The 23623-nt window shown below is 41.6% G+C and overlaps 1 protein-coding gene across 2 annotated transcripts in view; it reads left to right on the forward strand.

The window, feature by feature from the left end:
- Window positions 1-23623, forward strand: part of LOC142084804 (BEN domain-containing protein 5) — a 971351-nt gene that overhangs the window by 870004 nt on the left and 77724 nt on the right. For both annotated transcript variants that reach the window (XM_075155804.1, XM_075155803.1), the window contains one exon: window positions 9054-9216. In XM_075155804.1, coding sequence (XP_075011905.1) covers window positions 9054-9216 — 163 coding nt within the window. The remainder of the gene's footprint in view (window positions 1-9053; window positions 9217-23623) is intronic.

The following is a 23623-nucleotide window of genomic DNA, read 5'->3' on the forward strand; positions in this document are numbered from 1 at the left end:
AGGGGCAGCAGCAAGCAAGTTGCTCAGACCTAGAATTCATCCTGGAGTAAAATCCATACTCACTTGCACCACAGCCTCCTAAGTGCCTCTCTGCTGTTTTGGCAAAAAAGCCCCTAGTCCCAGAAAGGCAAAAGCTGTTGCATTCAGGTAGGTTTTGTTAACATCATGCAAGCTTAACAGATCTACTCAGAAATCTCTTAAAACCTGAGCACAACAAATGATCCTACCTTCTTTTTTGTTGTCTTGTACCAGGGCATTTCCAGGAAGACAAATACAGCTATTATATGCTTTAGCACCCCTCTGGGATGCATTTCTGCTCACTGCTTCTTGGACATGTTGCTCCATAAGTTCATTTATTTATTTATTTTTCCTGGAGGCTGGGTGAGGGGAGAGAGAAAACATGTTTCTGGTGGCACAGGGAACAGATTGTAAAGCTTGTGCTTCTAAGTATTATAGGTTTTGGTCTCACGAGAACTGTGCCCTCTGGAGAGTCGTGGCTAAATGAAACTGCTCCATTACGTTATGCTGAACTAGTCCACCCCTCTTTTTATACAGAGGGTTGAATCAATTTGTATTGCAAAGAAAAGGAAAGAAAGGGGGGGGGGGGGAAGTGTTTGAGTAAATGGATTTTCTTTCAGTACCTTCTTGCTGTATTGTTTGTGCATATAGGAGTTGACAGTCCCTTCTCCATCCCCACACAGGTAGAAATTTTGAATATCCACAGAAGAAACAAGTTTTCATAGCAATTTTATGGTGTATTTTCTAAGACCATCATTACTCTTACCTAATGTCAACAAGCTGGGAGCAGGTGACAGCCTCCCAGAGTAGCACACATGAAAGGAGCTCCTTTACATTCAAGCTGCCTCTCTTGCAGAGCGCTACAAATTTCACTCGGCTGGGACAAACTGGGCTGTGAAGGAGGGGTAGGAAGTTGGTTAAGAACTGGACACCAATCCCCCTCCCAGGATCTCTTTCTGGGTATTACCTCTTTAACTATGCGATATTTTAACATAGGTAGAATACAAGTCTGGTTCAGAGAACTGTTCCGGAGCAGAGAGAGAGCCCAGGAGGAGTTTGAGCAATGGGCTGTACTGGGTTGCTCTGGGAGCACTGTACAACATGCTGCCCCTCTTTAGGAGGGTTGTAATCTCCTGATTCAGACCTACAAGTGAACAGAACATCTCTTTGCCACAGAGGAAACCACTTTTTCTGCAGACTATTCAAAGCACCTGCATGCATGATGGTTGTATTTCCCTTTCTGCTTCTCATTGTCCTAAGTTTCTGTCATTTGTATAAATGATTATGAAAGCACTCCCAGGAGACCGCACACACGCTCATAAAACTATTGTAAAGAGAAATATTGCAGGCTATTGCTAGAGGCTATTTTATTGTATATTTTGAGGAAACGTCTCGTTTTCTACTGACAAATAGGGAAACTGAGTACTCCAGAGACACGAGTTATTTTCTAAACGGTGTGATTATTCTGTAGAGCTTAGACTAGGAAATGCCAGCTTTGGCATCTTTGGGATGCTAGGCAGGTTGTGTTCATGGTACTCCTACAATGTGATGCTGCCTTTAAGAAAGGGTGATTGCTCGTCTGCTTTCCACTGAGCAGTAGGAAGAAGGCAAAAAGAGACAGGTAGCAGAATGGTGAAAATCTCTTAGGATTTGAGGCTATTTGGTCTTCAGGTTTCAGTTTCAGGCTTTTCTCTCTCACATTCTTAGGACAGGTCAAACTGTTTCAGATGTCCTCTGCACGCCTTTTCTCAGATTTCAGCAAATCAAATTCTAATTTAGAGAATATTCCCTTGTTAAACCCAGTTTGCTGCCCACCTTAATGTTTCCTACCAGGCACAGAAGTTATGAAACAAGATACTGTCAACAGCAGAGCTGTCAGTGAGAGTGAGTGAGAGCCCTTTTCACAGGAGTATCAGTCCAATCTGTCTGTCCCTAAGGGATCTGGAAAGTCTCCAAGTAATGGGAGATGATCTGAAATGATCCTGAACTTTTCCAAACCTCCTCTTCCCAAATTTCAGTAGTCACAAATGATTTTGAGGTTTCCTGTGCATCACAAACATGGCAAAGCTGCAAGGTGAGATGAGTCAGGGAGTAATTTTGAGATATGTTCCCATTTCATCATGTCTCTGCTCCCAGAATCTTTCCTCTTTACCTGCTGCCTCCTTCAGATCAGCTTTCTGCTACCATCTGCCTTTGGGATTTTTTTTTCTTTTTCTTTTCTTTCTTTTTTTTTTTTTTTTAAATAATCCCATCTACATTTCAGATGCTGGCTGCAGCTTGTTTGTAAAATAAATTGGAAGAAGGCTGCCTAATAGCAGCCTCCCAAATGCCATGATTTCCAAGTCTCCAGACCCAGTTGGCATGGAGTTGATAGTCTATCACAAAAACCACATATGCTTTCCAGTCTATTAAGAGAGTTAATGGAGCTGGTGAGAGGTGGGTGTGAGGAGAGAGTTAAGTTGGCTTTTGAAGTGAGAAGTTTCCTCAGTGCTTCCAGAGAAGTAAGGAGATAAGTTTTGCTTGTCAGGTATCTTGATGGGCTACCAGCTGCAAGAATGGCAAGGTCAAAGCAGTGACTGCTGGGCACACCATGGCAGTAATTAGGTCTATCCATATGAGAAAAGTGAGCTGCCTGTTGCACCCCTCTTATAGCACCCTGTGTAGGGGCAAACAGAAGAGTCACAGTTTATAATATTGCTATTTATGATCTTCTGTAGTAAAGATTTCAAAGCCAGTGCATTTCTGTGCTCTCTTTCTAACTTTTGCAGACTTCAGTAAAGAGTGAGTGAGTTATAGCTGATACTGTAAAACTCTTCACCGAGATGAATTTGACATTGTCTGGGCTCCAGTCCATTTCCCAATGGCACGTCTATTCTTCCTTGATGACAAGTGTGTCATTCCTTTTTTCTAGAGCACTAACTACTAACTTTTTTATTATCACTTTTTTGCTACACTGGGGCAGTGAGTTGAGGGCTCATAGAGGTCAGACCTGCTTTAGAAAAAAAGCTTGCTCTTCAACTATGAGAGCAGTACCAGCAGATAACTGTGGTGAGGTTGTAATTGAGTCCTGATTACACTTGGCCATTGCTGGTGCTGATAGGTGAAGAACACGAAGGAATTTGTATGCATAATTCCAGTTTACCCCAGCAGATAAAGTGCTTATTGCTCAACTACAGAACGATCAAAATGTGGGCAGTTTTTTTGGGTTTGGGGTTTGCTTTTTTTTAGGAATAGTTACCTCAGTTGTGACATACAGCTTATTTCCCAAATGGAAATGGCATAGGGTGACCCAGCGTATTTTTAATTACATGTTGTAATATGAAACCATTCTGTAATTATGAGTCCTCTTAGTGTTTATGTCTCCGCTCTTCGCTAGGGAGGATTTCTAACATGATCCTCTGACTGTTGTGAGCACACAGTTGGACATGCTACATTCTTTTTTAAAACACTTCCTGGACATACATCATCTATCTATATCAGCAAATGGAAGATCTCTTCATTCTCAGTTTCATGCGGATATGCTGTGAGACCAAATGATCTTCTGGGAAACATTCATGTGCACACTAGAGCTCAAGTTTTTGAAGATATATGCAGTTTGCCACTTCCTTCCATGGGCACATAAACAATCAATTGTGTTGCAATGGATGTGAACAGCTGGTAAAATCTATCTGTTGGATTTCAGGAACCCCCTAGACCTTGCTACATCAGAAACTCATCTTTCTCAATCTGTCAAAGTCTGTGACCAGATTTCTGTCTGGTTGATGATTTCTCTCCTAATTACTTTCTGAGTCATTTGTACCTTATAGTTTCCATTCTTGCTGGGTTGAAAAAACACCTTAGGATTGATCATAAGTGTTGTGCAGTCTATACCCTGGTTCCTATGCTAGGAACCTGGCAAGGTCTGACTTGCACTGTGGTCATACCTTGGTCCTTTTTCTCCTTAATGTGTTAAGCAATTTCAGAAGACAACAAATATTCTTTCCCCAACAACTCCTGTATGAGAAAGTACCCTTTTGTACCCTGTGCCTTTGCCCTGCCATCAGTGAAAGGTAGAAATGAAGCTCCCAGCCATCACTGATGAGACACTAAGCCTGCCTCACATTTCAGCCCTTTTTGGCATCTCTTCTTCCACTGAACAGTGGACCCAGAATTACTGGGGTTTGCCTCCAATTTTTCCTTTTGTGCAACCTGAGGTTTTCCGATGCTGTAGCAAGACAAGTCCCCTGTGAAGCCACACATACACTGAGGAGGAGGTCCAACCAGTGGAAGTTCCCACCACGCAGAACCACTCAGATTCCAAGTCCATCAGGATGCCAAAGGGTGGACTTGGACAAATTCAGTCTCAGATGTGTGAGAAATGTGTTGTTCTCCTTCTTTGTCTTTTAGAACCCCTCTTTTGATAAGATTGATACAGGCATGCAGAGGCAATCAGTAAACTGCCTGCCGTTACTTTGTGCATATGGACTGCTCGGGGCATTCATTCCAGTAGTCGTTAGCACGATGATGCAGCAGTGCTGAGAAACCGAGAGTATCCCTCAGCCACAGGGGAGCTGACTAAGCTGTTGAGCTTGTAAGCTAGCTACCAGGGGGTTGAATTTGCAGAGGAGAGACACTGTGTGATAGAGAGTGTCCTTACCAGCCAAGAGACAAGACTGTCCTGGAGACAGGTATTCTGGCACATTGAGAGGTCTGACCAAGGGCCAAGATTCTTTTTCCTGCTTTGAGACCACTCCAGAAAGAATTTGCATGCAATTTTTTTTCTTATTTCCTTCCACACATCTCTCTGTCTGCTGCAATCTCTGAATAAGGTCCAATTGGTTTACAAATTCCTTTGTGCTGCCTGGCTGTTCACTGTCATTCCCAATGGGGAAACTGGTCATACAGAAGGTGTTCAGGAAAGCATGGGGAGGAGGAATGAAATCTGGGAGGAAGGTCTGGGGAAGCTGCCACTCATGTCTGAGACGTAGAGCCTCAAGGTCAGCACATCCTGAGGCTCCCAAGTGTGTGTGAAATCCAGGTGTAGTTTTCTGGTCCGTTTCTTCCCACCAGAAAGTGGGGGAATCCTTCATCCTTCCTACTCTGCTCTTTTAACACTGGATTCTTGTTGCTTGGCACCTCCTAATCCTGTAGATAGCTATTTGTTCACTGAATTTTCTCACACAAGCTGGGAAGCAGAGTCCTTCTGTGAGCTTTAATGTATCTGTGTGTTTTAATAACAAATTACCGATGATTTTATACAAATATCCCTATTTAAGAACTTCAAAGTCTTTGGTGTTTCCCCCCACCCTCCAGACTTTGTACTTCTTGCTGCTGCTGTTGTTGACACTCCCATGCGATTCAGCCTTGGAGAAACAAATACTTGTTTAGCTGTTCTCCTGCTGTGCCTGCTCAGTGCATTTGCTTAATGATGACTTCAGTTCAGCTTTGCAATAGTTTTAGGGCAATAGATTCTCCCAGAAAGACAAGAGACTCATTTGTGGACAACCTTACCTGTGTTCTTTCCCCCTTCTTGCCCCCCACCCCCCGCCCCTTTTCCCCAGATCAGAGTTTGATTAAAAAAATGTGCATGCAAAGGCTCTTTCTTTGCCGTGATAATACATGGCTTTTCATAGCCTTTGTTTCAGCATTATCAGTTGCCAAGATCAGTTCTGGTGAGGAGTCACAGTTTTGCCTGTTCATTTCTTCGCTCCATTTATCCTAACTTGAAACAGTGAGTAGAAGGCTGGACTCAAACAAGTACCTGCTGCCCTTTCTTGTCATTAGTTGAATTTTCTTGAATCTGTAATTTCCTTATTTTCGTCTAAAACATCAAATCACATTCTTGCTTATAACATTTGCTCTAGAGCCAAGCTCAAGCCGCTGTTTCAAAACCTGCATGTGTTCATATTTGAAGGCTTTATGTTATGCTTTCTCTATTTCAACCTTCTTGAGTCAAATCAGGGTTTTTACTTTTTACTTAAGACATCAAGTTCATCTATGCCATCAGTTTTGTTCAAAATGAGGACAAAGTTAACCTCCAAAATCTATATTTATGCACCTAAATGAAGGTTCAGCTTTTCTTTATTCCTGGAAGTGCAGCACTACCTGGCAAAGAAATGAACGGGTGATTTTATTAATGTCATTGCCATTTCAAGTAATTTTGCACAGCTGAAACCGGAAAAAAAAAGGAAGGGAAAAAAAAAAAGAAAACCAAAAAACCCCAAACCCCACAAAATAGCATTATAAAATTCAAACTCTGGAAAGTTCCAAATTTTCTTTTCTTTTTTTGGCCATTTACAAGACCATCTTTGAATTGTTTAAACTACTTATGTTTCACTTCTGGAATATGGCAAGTATAATTTTGCCAATAACTAGATCCAACTTCTGAGCTATTTTCTGCCAGAAAGCAAAAATCACTTCAGTGAAATAATACATCAGACTCTCTCTTCATCTATTTCCAGCTGATGAGGTTTCAGCTTATAGCAGAGATTGTTTTTTATTAGGCCCTGAGTACACGACCTGGCACTTGTGCAGCTGAGTTTCATCTGACTACTATCACTCCGGTCCTCGAAGTCATCCCACTGCTTTTTTTTGTATGATATTCAGAGCCTCGTCCATAATGATGATTCATTCCACAGTGTGTCATCAGCAAATTTTGTTGGCATGGTCCTCCTTTACCGTGCCAAGAACTGTGATGAAAATATTATGTAAGATTTATCTCAAGAATCATCTATGAAGAATTCAACTCATAGCCTTCCTCTAGCCTGACTGAAATAATGGGAAATAGAGCTGAAAAGGACTTCAAGTCCAAACTGTATCCCAAAGACATGAACTATACTCAGCAGATACTTGTCCAATTTGTTCTTAAACATAGTTGATGAGATTCCATAATCTTCATAGATACTCCATATCAGTAACTGAGTCTCCTAATCACTGGAGTACTTTGGTCCCTAATGTCTGCCCTAAATCACTTCTCTGACATTTTTCTTGTTTTCACTGTGCCAAATACAGCCACAGAATTAGCTCATTCCCCTTGTGAGTGATGCTTCTGCTTGCAAACCACAATACCATCTTCTGACACGTTTGTTGTCTTCTTCCTTTGAGCTGGCTCCATACAGCCATACTCATCAGCTGATGCTTTTGTGCAGTAAAAGTTCCACCACAGGCATTCATTTGAACACGAAGCACTATCCACTGAAATCAATGTTTACTTGACTTACGAAGTAATCCCCAGGGCATGATCATCTTCCTTTATGTTTCTGAATTTTAACCGAAGACAAAGCTTCCCTCAGTTTCAGATCTACTTCAGGGTCAGTAGTCTTCTGAAGGCTTCTTTTGCAGGAAGTCAGAGAACATTCCCTCTTGTAGACCTCCTTAAGTATTTTATTCCATGTGTGAAATTAACTGTTAACTTCCCCATCAGTCCTTATGAGCGCTTTACCTCCCTGTCCCATGGGTATTTAGAATATCCTCAAGGTTTCTGCCATGTAATTTGGAGGAAACTATATGATATGTACATAGCAGAATACATTCTGCGTACAGTTTACCACAAAGCTAAATATTATGTTACCACAAAGACAGCAAGTTGCATTTGGAAACTCCTATATATAATGTTAATAAGAAACCCAATTCCATCTTATTCTAATTAACCTGGAAAGCCTTCCTTTTTATAACATGAGAGAGACTTCAAAACATTCAGAATGTTAATAAACCCACAGGTATTTCCATTCTTTATATCTTCTGGTATACACTATTCATCAGGAATTGTTGCTCATTTCAGTAATAGTCTGATTTTCTCGGTCTAGAGAAGTTTAACATTTTGAACCATTGCATCTAATTTTTTAAATAATAAAGAAATCTTATTTTTCCTGTTTTTGATAAGAGATGGAGTTAATAAATACTAACATTGTGTTAGCAAGAAAAGATACTAGCCTTAAGGATCAATTGGAGGATCCTGGATAGCGCAAAGAATTCACCATGGGCACAATGACTGAACAGTAAGCTATGTTAAGGATCCTTTATGTTTCACTGGCAATGTAAAAGTCTTAAAGCAGGAGATATTAAGGCCTTTTATGCAACAGATCCAAGTTGGATCTACTGAGTGCTTTTTATTTCTTTTTTTTTTGTGGTGGTCACTAGCTTGTGCTGAGCCTAGATTGACTCAGTCTAATGGTTACGAGGCTTGTGAATAGAGTCTGATAACCAAAATGAAATCAGAATCCATTTTTCTGTCTAGTTGGTAGGAACAAGCTCTGAGACTTCAATCAACCTGAAGATGAGCTCCCCTTTAGTCTCCAGATGTCATGCCTTCAAAGGAGAGCTAAAACTCATTTATGGAAATACTTGGAGTCCTCTCCTCCACTCCTCAAATGAATAGTCATAAAGCTGTAGGGTTCTTAAAGCCAGATCTTCAGTAATAGCACAAAATACTGCCTTTTATACTGTGCTGCTAATGCTGTAAAATAGTGCAGTATATTCTTCCACTCAGAGAGCAACACCCAGTTAACATTTAAGTTAGTGAAGTGGAAATTTGTGTGACCTAATTTAAGAACCAGTCAAATGTCTTAGGTGAGAAAACTTCACTAAAACATAAATGCCACTATATTTCTACTTTGCTTAAAAGAGTCCAGGGTAAGGGGTGGGGGAGAATGGTTATGATACAGGGGAACGCAGTAGAGAGAAGGAACCCAATATCCAAATAATAGACCAGATTAACTTTTGAGAATGGAGGGTCTGGAAGGTTCACTTTCAACTCATGCATATGACAGCCTGTCTTTGTGTTATCCAAAAGAGGAGGAGAAAAGCTGATGTTACTAGTGAACTGAGATTAATTTTGTGAAAGTCTGCAAGGCATTATTTATACTCTGTGTGCCAGAACTGTGTTTCTATTAATGGTCTCTCCAGGCCATGCTCAAAAAATAGTGCAGCCTCATATAGTGTAAATGAGATTTGGCGATGTGAATTTAACTGTTTTCTATTTTATCAGACTCCTTCCCAACCCTTCCCTTGTTCCACTCATGAACTCCCTTCATGTCTTTGTGTTCTTCCTCCTGCAGTCCAGTACATCGTTCAACAGAGATGCTGTGAAAGCAGGGACCGGCCGGCGTTTTCTTGGTGGGCTTTTAAATGATACATCCTACTGCTACACTCTGGAAGTCTCATTCTACAGCTACATATTGGGTGGACCTAATTCTGCCGTCCCCTACACAGAAGAAGCATGTATCCTTTTGAAATCCTTCCTCCTCTTGCAGCACACGTGAACTGGGCACTTAAGGTAAATACTTCTATCTCAATAAGAGTTTGCTGAGATAGGAACACACAAGTGGAAATGTGAGTCTGCTCCTGATGCTTTAATTTCCCTCATATTGATTCTCCATACTGTGGAAATTCAAGAAGAGAAAGGCATATTAGATCAAATAAGCCATTTCCCTCTTGTAGGAGATTGTCTCACACACTTCTTATAGAAACGAGTCCTGGAGAGCCTGTGATCCATTCCCTTCCATAGTCTTCCATTTCTTTCTTCATTTCTCTCCTTATTCTCTCATTATCCCTGTGTTTGTATTATTGTTTTAATAGCAAGTTGAAAGTGCATCTTTGGTACTGAGTTAAAATACCTTCTCCGCCTTTGAACTGCAGCCAAAAGGCTCTGAAGGATCCATTAGGTTCTGCAGCTGCCTCAGGGCCAGGTCTTTAATACCAGCTGACAAAGAAATGGAAAGTGAGCTCTGCAAACAAAACCGACAAAGTTGTTTGCATTTTTGAGTGCTCAAATAGAAGCAATGTCTCATTCCTCAAAAAACACATATCCATCTGGCTACCTGAACATATCAGCAATTTGTGGAATTGTTCTGACTGGTCTTATGATCTGTTTTTATGTTTTTTTTTCTTTTTGTCACCATGCTCAATCAAATAACCAGTGCTCATACTTCAAGCTTGGGTGTGTTGTTTTATTTTGTCATTCTGTCTTGGTAGCTTTTGAAATTTCCACACGTTTAGAAACACTGCAGAGGGAGAAAGATTAGCTGTGATTGCCTATTTACCTCTCCACTGCATTTCGGAAGTTGGGGAAGGTTTACAGCTTTAGGGTAGCGAGGGGGAAATTTTCATATGAGACATAATTCTTCACCATCCATGCATATGTGCACACTGTGTGGGAAAAAGAGTGAGAAACAGGGAGCAGGGAAAGTAATTCTTAAACATTTGGGGGTTTCTGATTTGGCTTCTCCACTGAAAGTGAAACCTGGGGGAAGGAGAGGGATGAATATATTAAGGTGACTTATCAGACTTGAGTATTTGGAATACAAGCTCTTTTTTGCCCAGTAAAGTTAACTATTTCCAAGGAATAGGTTCTTGCAACATACACATATGTAGTATATCTTGCCACTGAGGAAAAAATTGTCATTACTGTTAGGTTTGGGTATTTATTTTCTTATGTTGGTATTTTGGCGTTTTAAGAACATGTGCCTTAGTTTCACCTTTAATTTTCCTCCTCACTCAGTACTCATTGTACTGACAACTGCTTATTTATCTTCCCTATTTATTAAGAACAGTTTTTGCAGTGAGGACTGGGAAGAGTCCCTATACAAATGAGATCATGATTCCCTTGAATATGTTTTTCTTCCTCACTTGTAGGTCATGCTGGCTTAGTTTCCTTTTCTATAGAGATTTTTGTTTTGTGCTTCACATTACAGAGGTTTCAAGTGTGGGGTCTAACATCTCCATCGATTTGCTTAGCTTGCCTTCTGCAGACAGAGCTGCGTCATTCTCAGTTCATTCATTGTGACCATCAGCAGCTAGAGCACAGAAGACAGGCCCCAGATCGCAGAGATTCTTCTTGGTGGTCATGTATGGAAAGCTCAAGCAGCAGCTTGATTTCTACAGTTACGGTTTCACTTAGTTGAGTGAAAAAGGAGGAGAAGGTGCTTTTGACTGGCCTGGCAGACAGCAAGCAGGGAAGGCTCTTTGCCCACATAGTACGCTCCACTGGCATTTTGTCCTCGTAGGTTTTATTATTTCCTTTTCAATGGAGGGATTCTATCAAGAGTGCTGCTTATGACAGCTCTTCCTCATGTGTGCAGTTTCCGAGTTAGAGAAAGAAATGGAGCTGCTTGAAGCAGCAGTCTCTAGGCTGGTCTGCTCTAACACAGGAGTGGCTGGATTTATGCACATCCTATCCTGGCAGGGGAGAAGTTTCATATCACTGAAGTGCCTGTGACCAAAAGTAAAACAATCGCAGAACGTTGCAATTTAGCCTGAACAGCTCTTCCAAGCTATTTGCAAGTCAGTGATTAATTAACGCTCAGATTTTTTAATGGAGCTGAACCAAAGACACAGCCAGTCAGTTCATATTGGCCTCCAAGGACAGGCGTGCTTCTGTTAACTATCTAGCTACATGCAGACAGCAAGTCAAGCAAATAAATGAAGAAAATACAGTGAGCCCAAAAACTGTGAACTGATAGGGCGAGTATTCAGGAAATCTGCCTTCAAAGATGTATTTCTTAGGACTTTGTTCATCCCTCTGTGATGTTATTGGGTTGTGGGGTTTTGTGTTGTGTTCTGTTTTGTTTTTAATAGAAACAGGATCAGGGAGGCTACAATTGTTCAAAGCTTCTAGTGTTGGATTAAGAAGTGCAGACTGAGACTCAGCCTCAGATTCAGGGAACCCATGGCCTTGAACAGAGACTACAAATCAGATCACACCCCACATTCAGAAACTGGCCATACTGGCTGTATGTAGAGACCAAAACAAATGAGGATCTCCAGATTTAGCCTAATGTTGTTCCTGTTGACAGGTGAAAAAACTGAACAAACTCTGAATAGTCTGCACTGGTGGCATGTAATTCTACCTGTCAGCTTCTTTCCTTTACAACATTCGTGGCAAATAAGATACTCCCTTTCAGGCCATTATATAAGTGGATTAGGTTTGTTGTTTTTTTCTTTTTTTTTTTAAATCTTTTCATGTTGCTCAAGGTTTACGTGCTAACTCTATGATCTATACAAACCTCTATGTGAGCCTGTAATAGATATATTTCTACATTGGGTAAGAACAGGCATTTTGTTCAAACTTGCCTGACTAAAACATACATTCTAATTTTTGAGATAAATAGATACCTTACATGCATGAAAATGGGAGACAGACTTTCAGTCTGATAAGTGTTATTTGAATGCTGACATTGTTAGTGTGGACAGTAACTTTTTCAATAAGAAAATTAAAAAAAAAAGGAAGGGAAAGTATCATTAAAAGTGGAAATCTGTTCCAAATTACTCCAATTAGTATGACTGAATGTATTCTCCTAAATAAAATACCTCAAAGATTCAGAATTTAGAGCATTACACCTGGTGTGTTCCATAAAAACCAAATTTGCCCCTGATGCTGCACTATTTAAATGAAATCCAGGAGTGAAGGATCTTCCATCAGTCTGTGCAGGGGATATATGTTTGGGACATATATGCTGGGATAACAGCATCCTGCAGAGTGTTGAATTTCTGGCCTCTTCTAACATAGAGAGTTAACATGGTTGCATGAATGTCTCAGGCCTCAATTAGCATTATATCAGTATTACTCTCTCTATTGCTGGAGAGTCTCTTGTATTCTCATCCTGCAAACAAAGCACTGCATCAGGTGTAACTTCCTGAAAGTCCTGTTATATGTTCCTTCAGAGGTGTGTGCCTGGTAGGTCTGTGTCTAACTGATATGTACCTGGTGTACGAGAAACATTAGGGATATGTTCTATAAGCCTGGCTCTGCAGAATACCCTACGATAACGTGTGCTGTAGATAACAGTGAATGGACTCTGCTTCGAAGGCATAATAAGAGGATTGTAGGCTTGTCGGTTAGTTGCCTGGAAGTGGTCAGAGAAATGTTTAAAACCCTTCTCACACACGCACACATTTGGTGGTAACTGATTAAAAAGGCAGTGCAGCAACAGTTTGCTCAGCACCAGGTAAAGAAGCTTTAAAATGAGCTGATATGCGTCCATTAAATACCATGTTTTACTAGGCATTTACAGGGCTTATGACACAAGGCATGTAAACTGCACTGTAACATTCACCATCAGCAGCTCAACTGCTGAGCTGTCTAGGTACACACCAGCCTCATAGCTGGGCAGGGAACAAAGGATAAAAGAGGGGGACGAAGGATGAATCCCCAGCTGTAGGACTGAGCGCTGCTCTGATAGCACACCCAGAATTGCTTTCCACTACAGCTGCTGATCAGCAGCCGTCACAGCCTGAGTGGCCAGTAAAGGAGTCTCACATCAACAGTTTTAAAATCTATTGGGTTCATTTTTTAGAGTGTTTGAACTGGATCCCTGCTGCACAGCAGGCAGCCCATAAGAAAGCATAAACGGCTTTACTCTCCCAAAGACTAGCCATGAGGTAGGAAGATAGGAATGATGGAGACTAGGCAAGAACTGGTATGATTGTAGCCTGGTAGCTGTAGGGGAGAATAATCATCAAGATGGGTGGGCACCACAATTGTCAATGTGTCCATGGCCTTTTTGTGTATTTTAATCTTAATTCTAAGCTTCCTCCAGGTAGGGAAGGCCCTCATCCAAACATGGGCCTTTAGTCATCTATGCGTATGGCTTTACTCATTGAAATAACTTCTGAGTGGAACAGGAGACTGGAACCCTGGGCTGAGGGTCTGGTGGAACAGTTCTCCTTTGTATGGCTTTTCTAAGCAAGTCACTTCACCTCTTTGATTTAATGTCCTCAGTATAAAGAATTAATTTAATGAAACTTCTTTTGTAAACAAACAAACAAAGAAACAAAACAAAACAAAACAAAACATTTTGAAAGCCATGGATGAAGAACATGGAAGAAAGAGCTATTACTAATATTATCCCAAGGTAGGTCTTTTCACATTACAAACAGCTCAGAAATTATCTCAATATTTTAAAACAGTATAGCTGAACCAACTTGCAAAGATATCACTTGGTATTTTCCATTTCACTGAATTGAATTGGAAGCTTTGCATTCCTTAAACGGTGTAGTTGCACTGCTGAAGTCTCTCTCCTGTTTATGGACATAAAAAAAATGTATTTATGTGGCTACAGCCACAGAATGAAAGCTTGGATTGACTGGAGTCTCTTCAGGTGCCTAACAGGAGCTCGCATCTTGGACTCTTGGCACGGTTGGGACCACTGGGTTCACTCTTATTCTTGACTTCAAGCAGAATATCAGCCTGCTACTTGACCGGGGACTTGAGAAGTTAAATGCCCTGGAGGAAACAGTCATTTGCTTATATCCAGATTCCTTTTAAAGAGTACTTGGATCTCAGTAAATGCCTGTCCTGGGGAAAAGAAATCCGTATGCAAACTACAATTCCAGTAAAAGCATCTATAACTTTTCGAGCTTCATGGACCTGCCAGTCCTCTAGGGCAAATGTACTTGGTTATTTTGGGCTTTTTTACATTTCTTTTTTTGGCAACTGCCTGTCCTCCTAGCTCTGATAGAGAAGATCCTCATGAGCCAGATTATGGCCCTCGCAGGTTCATTCCCGCCCAGTAAAGGCAACATTACTAGCAAAAGCCAATGAGGTATGAAAGGCTGTGCTGATAAAGCTGAGGGAGCTCTGCAGAGGTTATCCAGTGTGGCTTATGTTTGAACTTCAGTTAGAGCTTGTTGCCAAGATGATTTCAAAGTAAATCGGGCACATACTCAGGAAAAGACCTCCAGAGGTCTGCATCTTCATCCTTCTTCTGCTAAGCTCCTAGAAACAGGCTCCTTTCTGTGTGTTGCAAAAGGTGGCATTAATCCTAATCCTGCAGATTTTCCTGTGAGTGACCTCCTTGCTCCAGTATTTGGTTATTTCTCAGTACCATGTTTTGGGCTGTCTTTGAGGAAAGAAAACAAAATCCTCTTTCAACTCCCCAGTCTGTGTGAAAGTGTCAAGGTTTACAGCCACAATTTCAAATGCTCTTAATATTACTGGAAGCATAGAGTTAAATTATAGAGTTGTAAAGTTACTTTATAGTGATAATGCTGTCAAGCATCAATATCTCTGCCCCAGGGCACCATGGAAACTCAGTTAATGATATAAGAAGCTGATATTTTTCAGGGTTGCAGCTGTTGGCTCATACCCAGAAGGAATCTGTGTGTTTGTTCATATTGGGTATATACAGGGGGACCTGCTCAAAGAAAATTAAGAAAGAGTGAAAGTCTGTTTAATGAAGTGTACTGGAATGAAACTGCAAAGTGGTATATGGTGTTGCACTATGCACACCTCTTTCCCTCACAGAGTTCAATACAGTGGACAGTGCTGTAGAAAAATACTTATTTTACTGTAAAAGAGGGGTTTTGTGCGGGAGAGTGTATATTTGTATGTAGATTTGTTTATCTAGTTGCCTGTAGCACTGACTGCATCAATCTATGCAGACACTGTCTGGAAGTATCAGTAAAGAAATGGAAATTAAGGCAAGTGACTACAGTCAACTTAGGAATATCTATAATTTTTGTAATGGATTTCTTAGCATCTGTATCCCAAAGTGCTTTGATAGCCTCAGATGAAAGATGCTATAAAAGAGCAAAGTGTTATTATAAAGGTGTTTTTTTCTTTTAAAGAAATTTTTTTTTTTTCCCCTGAACTGTAGAATATCAGTCTTGGAAGGCATCTTCAAAGTATTTCCTGGGGATTTAACCATCTGATTCCAGTTACCTTTTGACTAGGAACCAGGTATCAAATACCATGCATGTGAGTGGGGAAATGGTCTCGCAGTTAACTGCTGCAGTAAGAGTGGTCTTGAGTAACCGGTTCTTTTCTCTGTGTGCCCAAGTGCTTTGCATGCTGCCTGTTTGGTAAGCATTCACATGGCTTTCTGTTGGGAAGGAGTGAGAGCAGGTCAGACTCACGGGCCTGTTTTAAGTAGAAGTGAAAAGGGGTTTGTAAGCGGAGGATCTAGTCTTGAGGGGAATGAAGCATTGGAGGTACTGAGAGCCTACCTGTCCTATCAGATTTCAAGCCACAAGTTAGACTGAGCAAAATGGTTTGCTCCAGAGTTGTGTTGTCCCAAGCACAGTAAAGGAGCACCCCATGAGGGTGTAGATTAATTTCCTTCCTCTTGTGTACACAGGTTTCTTTCCCAGGGATACTAAGGTACAGGGAAGACAAGAGGTGGTTGTTGTGGGACCAGAATGTAACAGGGCACATATCCAGACCCGTAGAAATGTTCTCAAGTCAGTTCTCAAGTCAGTTTTAGACATAAATGCAGGAGCTTGTCTTCTTTGAAGAGCAGAAAGACTTCAGTAGCTGTGAGCCTGGACTAGGGAATTTGCACAGGTTGACTTGAGAGCTGTCAATATTTACAACCTTATTCTGGAACAGGGACCATGTGGACAGTGGGAGCATAAGCGTCTTACAGTGACACGTGTGCAAATATCGTCCCTGCTTCCCGCCAGCTGTCTTCAACTCAGTGCTGGCAGAGAATGTGCTCTTTGGCCTAGGTAGGGCTGTATCTAATGACACGGGAAGACTGATCCTTATAAGCCAGCCAAGATGAGGAAGCCCAGCTCTAAAAATGATCTTATATCCAATGCAGCCTTTGGGGTTGTGTTGAGACACTGCATGCTAACTGGTGCCAACTGTCACTGAGGTTTTACTGATTGAAATCCTCGTCAGTGCTTTCCATGCAAGCTATCAATGACTTATGGTTGCTATCAGGCCAGCTAAATCAGTGGCCTGCAAGCACAGAACTTTCTAATTCAAAATGGTTTTGATGGTGGTATAAAAAACCATAAAATGTGCCAGTTAATAATAAAAGTTGTTACATTTTTCTATTAGCATTTCTTTTACACACAGGAGAAAATAACTTAGAGCAAGCACAAGGGATGCTTTCGCTGAATGGTTAGAAGGTGACGTTGATTACGTGAGTGATTGCAGAGTTGTGGCTAATACAAACAAGGGGGGGAAGCTCCCTCCAGGCACTGCTATCCCTCTTGGAACTGGCTTTTGAGGTCTTGAACGCCTCTCTTACGAATTGGCTTTTCTATAAACTTGTATTTTTCCTTTGTCTTATATGTAACTTAGACAAAACTAAGCATATGGAACTGATAGCAAGGCTCTTGGGTGCTCAGAACACCATACAAATGCTATTAGACCGGTAGTTAAAATAATTTTTTGGTAAATGTTAAATTCCTATTAGTAACACTTGCTAAACTTAAGTGCAAAGGAAAGGGCAAGGCTAATCTGAAAGGCAACGGAGAGCAGGGCTTAAAAGATATTAACAATTTGTTGGAAATGTCTGAGGGGAGTGGTTAATATGACTAAAGAGTAACGTCTGTGGGTTGAAGATTTAGGTTGGGAGAGGGCTTTAGCCAGTGCTGTGCTTTGGAGCTTTCCCAAATGTCAATGGGAATGAAGAGAAAAAAGCCATTCAGAACGAGGCATTTTTCAAAAAGCAATAAACAGAAAAATTGCAGTGTCTCTGTGATAGGTCTCTGCTTTTCTGCCAGCCTGTAGTGGTGTTTGTGTGTCTCCATGTTTGTCATCTTTTTCCTGTTCTCTGTGTCTCTCCACTTCTGGCTGAGTCTTCTCCCCTGTGCCTGCCTGTCTTGTGTCTGTATCCTCATCACCTTGTTTGCAGTTTAGGTCGTTACCCCTACCTCACGCCTTTCTGTCATCTCACCCGATTTTTTGCAGGTGGTGTTTCCTTAATCAGACACACCCAGGCTCTGCTTTTTGCTCACTTTGTGCTGTCTTTCACCTAAACTATTCCTTTTTTCTTTTATATTTTGCCACCTAAACTCTCAGCTTGGGCTTTTTGGTGATTAAAGGGAATTCTAGGGCAGAAGCAGAAATTATTTTTTACTGCTACTTCTTTAGTCCCAAATGCCAACATCCTGAAAGGGAATCAGAGATGTTTTTTAAGAAACTCAGCAAAGAAATGAGTGTCTTTCTGTCTGTGCGTCTGTCTTTCTCAGCTACTTGACCAATTGCAACTGAATCTGACAGTGATGAAGGTCTCAGAGATACTACGTTCCTACGAGATTCATGAAAAATAGCTGGCTGAATGAGTAGAGAGACCAAAATTAATCTCTCCAGTAGGGACAGCTGCATCTCTATTGTTAGAAACCAGAGGAGGACAGTAGGCATGAAAGTCACAGGAAACAGGTCCACATCTCCTTGTCTTCCTGGGCCTGTCACTGGTGAGTAGAGACCTCACTTCACCTTCCTTTTCTCTACAAGCTTTTACCCCTAACATCTCTGCAAACCTTAACAAAAGATATCTCACGGCATGCTGAAAAGCAGATTGCATCTTCTCCATCAAGCCACTGTTGAACGAGGCCAGAAACCTGGCAGGTACAGTTCACAGGTGAAGAGAATACCCATTCAAGCCAAGGCCAATACATGCCCACCCCAAGCCAGCAGCATTTCTTGTCATCTAGAAGTGAAACTTTGTCCAGGGTTCAGATCAACAAAGTCTGAACATGTATCAGGCAGAAACTGAAGGCAATCTGCAGCTTTGATCTAGTGTTCAGAAACCTTTGTGTTTCAATAGACCAGGATGGGTCTGATTCTCTCATGTCTCATCTCTTAACGGAAGAACAGCCAAATGAGCTCAGATCCAAATCAGTCCTCTGCAGTGTCTTGTCTCTGACAGAGGCCAAAAGCAGATACCTGAGAAGAATATAATAATAGAATAAGCCTATAACAATACTTCCCCTGAATATTCTTCCAGCTTCCAGCAATTAGTGGTTTGGGGATCCCAGAGCCAGAGATGTTGATTATGTCTGTAGTAACACTCAATGGATTTGTCTCCCATGAACCTGTATTCATTTTTAGCATCCACAGCATTCCTTGCTAGGGATTTCCACAGCTTAAAATATCTTGTTTGTTTTAAGCCTACCACCTGCAAGATTTATTTTGTGATTCCTAATTGTTACACTGGAAGCGGCATTGATCCCCATCTGCTTTCCCCAGGGCACTCATATCAGCCTTCTTTTTTTCATGTTTGAAGTCTCCTAGCCTACCTAGTTATTCGCTGTCTGAGTATTTATCCTGTATACCATAAGTGGAAAAATATTACCAGATCAGGACCATTCCTTCATTTCTAGAGTTGGTATATCATCTTACACTTTCTTTCTAGGTACACACAACCGTATGAGTTGCCAAGCAATGGAGAATCAACTCCAGTGACTCTAATGGCAGAGTCTGTATTTGCTGTGCATTATGATTTTTACTTGCGCTCAGGATAAATCCTGCCCTGGTCATACAAACAGCAGGTATAAGCACCAAAATGAGAAATACGGCTTTCAGTTTCAGAGCACACACTGTAATCATCATGTGTTTAGCTCCTCTTGCGCCTAACAGCCTGTGTGTGGTCTGCTGTACTCTTCTTTTGCCCAAAACTTAGGAAGGATTCAAAGCTTGTTAAAATAACTGAATTTCTGTTCAGTACAGACTGGAGTTTTGGTCATCTGGCTAAGAGAGTCTAGGAACCAACTCCTCCTCCTGCTGGAGGAATACATGGTTTTTGAAAATTGCAACATCCCAAATACCATACTGTCATTATGATTGGTATGCATCGCTCTTCCTCAGCAAACCAACTTCTGAATAACATGCTCCCACAGTCAGATTGCATTCATGATTCAGTCAGGCCAGTTATTTCTTTTTTCTAAAAGTAAGCAATCCTTATTAAACCAGCAACTATCATCTGGTGCCACAAAAGACCAAATGATAGGTGACAATCCATTCATCTTTTCTTCACTGGCTAGTCCCTCAAGAAATCCAGTATGTAGGCTAACTACTCAAGATCTCTCATGTAGCAAAGAGGGATCTGCAGGACACTGTCATGTGTAGCAAAAACTTACATTGGACTGGTTTCTGCAAACATTTGGCTGGAGCAGGGTTGGAGGACGTGCAAAGTGAGATCTCTTTCCACCATATCAATACATGACAAATCTCAAGCTTCCTTTCAATAAATCATTAACAGGCTGTTCAAGTGGAACAGAGCTGGTTTAATCAAGGTAGGGGATGGAAATGGCACGGAGGATCCAGCTGTCTTCCTGGTGACTGTCTATAGCAGAGGCAGCTGGACTGCTAACACTCCTACGTGGTGGAGCCAGGACTGCATGGTTCTGCCAGCCCAAGGGGAGAGAGTCTACAGTAATTCAGTCCCATTATTCCTGTTTTCAACCCTTTTCATCTTGGAGTTTCTGTGGATTTCTTCAAGGTCTGGTAAATGGCTGGTTCTGTTGGCAGAATACAGCTTCAGGCTCCTTGTCTCTTACTGTGTAGCAGTAATACCTCCTCTTGAGAAGATGCCCATGACGGCCTATTAGCAGTCTCACAATCTCATATTCTTGCTGTGATACTGTGAAGATTTGAGACTGGGCTATTTCTGGGCCAACAGGGTTATCATCCTAGTGTCCCTTCTTCCTTACTTAATGATTCCTCTTGGCACCACATCCCTCACATGTCTGCCAAGTAGAATTCATTGCATTGACTTTCTTTCCAAAGCCTGCCCAGAAGGACAGCTTTCGTTCAGCCAGGACACAGAAAGGGCCTGTGTCTCCAGAACCATCAATATTTTTCTTGAGATGATAAATGAACTGCCAATAAACCAAGGCAGCTGCCAGATCCATCTGAGAAACAGACCTTCAGACCCGATTTATCCGTGCTTGGTTTATTTATGTGTCTGGAAACTTTCGAGATACAAACAGAGGACTAACCACTTTGAGGCAGCCACTGAGAATTAGATGGTATAGATAGATGCAGTGGGAGTTTATGGACTGGTTCAGATACGTTAGCTATTACTCTGTGCTAGCCTGCCTCAAACAAGAAAATGGCACAGAAAGAAAATCATAGGGAACACTACAGAAAAGAAACAAAACTCTCAAAGCCAGACCTAGATTCTCATACTTACTGTATCATTCAGTTTGTTTTTCTCCATGTCTTCTGGTCTTTCTTGCCTATAATTCAGGTTTTGCATAATCTCTGAAATTTGTGTTGTCAAGATTTTTCTAAGGAGATGAGACATGGCTGATCATGTTGTGCCTGGACGGATGAGACTAGTGTATGTGCTTCAACAAGTAAGGTTTGTAGGGAGACCAATTTGGTTTTGAACCAGCTGCTACAGCTGGAAAAAGCAGACAGTCTTTGTGTTTAGGGTCCTTTTGCTGGGCAGCAGGCGTGTGTGTGTGTGTTTCATATACATTCACCCCAAAAATTCTGAGCCCATTTGTTTGGTTCCAACCAGAGAGAGTTCTTGGAGGTATTAAGTTTGGGCAAGTTTTATGAAAATAGGCAGCTGAGCAAAGGAAAGAGAATCAAGTAATGCCTCTGCTGGGGGGAAGGCTGGAGCGAGTTTAAATGTTATTACACACCAGAGGGTCTGTATGGGGGAGCTGCTGTAAAATGCTCCAGCACAGGGAGAATTTCAGCTGGCACAAAGTCCATATTGCTGGAGAAACCAGCGGTAGGGACTGGGTGTCAGTAGTTGCACTGTCAGTGGGACAATTACTTTCTATTTCAAAATAGGCCTGGCCTGACACAGAGCCCGTGTGACGCAGGAGCACAAGCTCGAGGTCTTTGCTGATGGGGGGAAACTTGAGCAAGTCCAAGGCAGCAAAACCAGTGAGGATGAGCACTCACTGTCAGCTCTTAGGAGGAGAGTGGAGGCCCAGCAGCCTGGTGCCTCTTTGCACCTCCCTGTAGTTATTTCCCAGCCTAAGGTTGGGCTTAATGAAGCGATTTCCCCCTCCCCACCTTGTCTGCCTGCCTGCCTGGGTCAGCACCAGGCAGCACAGCTCACGCTTGCCTGTAGTTAAAGTGCCCTCTTCTGGCACGAAACGTTTCATTCCTCAATGGCAGTCGATTGAAGAGAAGTGGATGTTTTTCTGATGGTTGCTGAAATCAAGAACAAAGCAGGTTTTCTCTTCCTTTGCTTCCCCTCTGTGTCCCGGCCTGTCTTGGCAGGCAATAGCGGTCAAAGAAGAAGGAGCCTCCCTGTTGCATCAGCCTGGCTAGGTCAAAGCTTTTCTGTGCGACAGTGCTATGATGAGATTTTGTTTGCATCTGAGGTCATTAAATAAAAATGCTTTTATTCTCTTCTGTCTTTTTTTTTTCCTGCCTTACCTTTAGCTGCTGTAAATCTGTAGCTATCTTGTTTTACACCAGCTGAGATCGTGGTGGCCTTTTCCTGCTTAAGTTTTCTGCTTTCTGTTGTATAAATCATCTCTTGGCTATTCTTGACCTCTTGATGTCAATAGTTTTCACTGTGAATCCCAATGGGATCCAGATTTGACCTCTATTGATTAGCAGGGAATGCTTGGTGATGAAATGTGGGGAGAAGAGAATCTGCAGTTGCTGTCAGAGAAGTTGCCATACTAAGCACTCAGTTGGAAAAGGAAAGTTTTGATACGCTTGTTAATATGAATTCAAGGTTAGCAGCACACAGCACAGCAACTGCATCTGTCTGCAGAGGGATTTAAAATCAGCCTTTAATAAGAAAAAGGAGTTTCCTGCACTGCTTTATCACATCATTTACCATCAGAGGCCTTTGCATGTGCTTTGGATTTTTCTCTATATTTAAGGAGCATTTCAAGCCATAATTGATTATAGCTGAATTTATGTTACAAAATAGGGAACAGCAGGTCAGGACATTTACACTATGAGACGAGACTGAGCCTGATTCCCATTTAGATCCTTTATAGCAGAAGGGTAGTGTTTTTTCCCCTGGTAACAAGCAGTGTCTCAGCTATCGAGTACAACGCTGTATTAATAATTCTGTACTTACTGCTTTCTGAATGCAAATCCCTTACACACAAGCTGGATTGGCATAAACCAGTTTAGGAAGCACACTTACAATTTGTACTGCCCTCCACTGGGTTTACGAGAAGTAAAAGGAGCTGGAGTCAGGATTGCCAGGTTTTGCAAAGTGCCGAGCTGGAAGTGAAAATCCAGCTTCTCCCTTCAAGGTGAAAAGGACATAGGAGATTCTGGTGGTTTTGGTCTGCCTAAGGATCTTCCTGCAGTGGTCCCTGCTCTGTTATATGCACTTTAAAACTGTCATATGCTGACATTGGTTTTTTCCTGGTCACTTCAGTATTAGTTAAACAAGGTCTAAGGGCTGAAGTTCAGGAAATGTGGCTTCTAATCATGCGATTTTACTTAAACTCTGTACCTGTGTTTCATCCTGCATTCCTTCCCAGTCCTGGGTGCTTAGATGGTATTTAGGCAGAGGTGGTCTGTGGCTTGCAGTGTAACCACACCAAACCCAGGAGTGCACGGACAGATAAGATCATGTGCCAAGAACTGAGATGAGACGAACTTGAGAGTTTCCAGGCCAATACAAGTTGAGATATTAAAGTAGTTAATGTGAACAGACATCACTGAAGATAATAGACAATACTCAAAATTTACCTTATGCCTTTCAAAGTGATTATCCCAAATAAGGATAAAGTGAACATAGTCATCTTCTAACATTTCACTTTAAGGCTGCTGCTCTGCATAGGAAAATATATATGTGTGAGTGCATGCATACATTACATATGCATACATACCAGAACTTTTTTCTTTTTTCTTAAGTACATTCTCAAGATTCATGAAGCAAATGAATTATGACAGAGAGAGAAACTTGCAGGCCTCTCTTTGTGTGGGGGAGCTCCAAGGCACCACTGCAGTGAA

Source organism: Calonectris borealis, chromosome 8 (assembly GCF_964195595.1).
Source record: "Calonectris borealis chromosome 8, bCalBor7.hap1.2, whole genome shotgun sequence".
Classification (NCBI taxonomy): domain Eukaryota; kingdom Metazoa; phylum Chordata; class Aves; order Procellariiformes; family Procellariidae; genus Calonectris; species Calonectris borealis.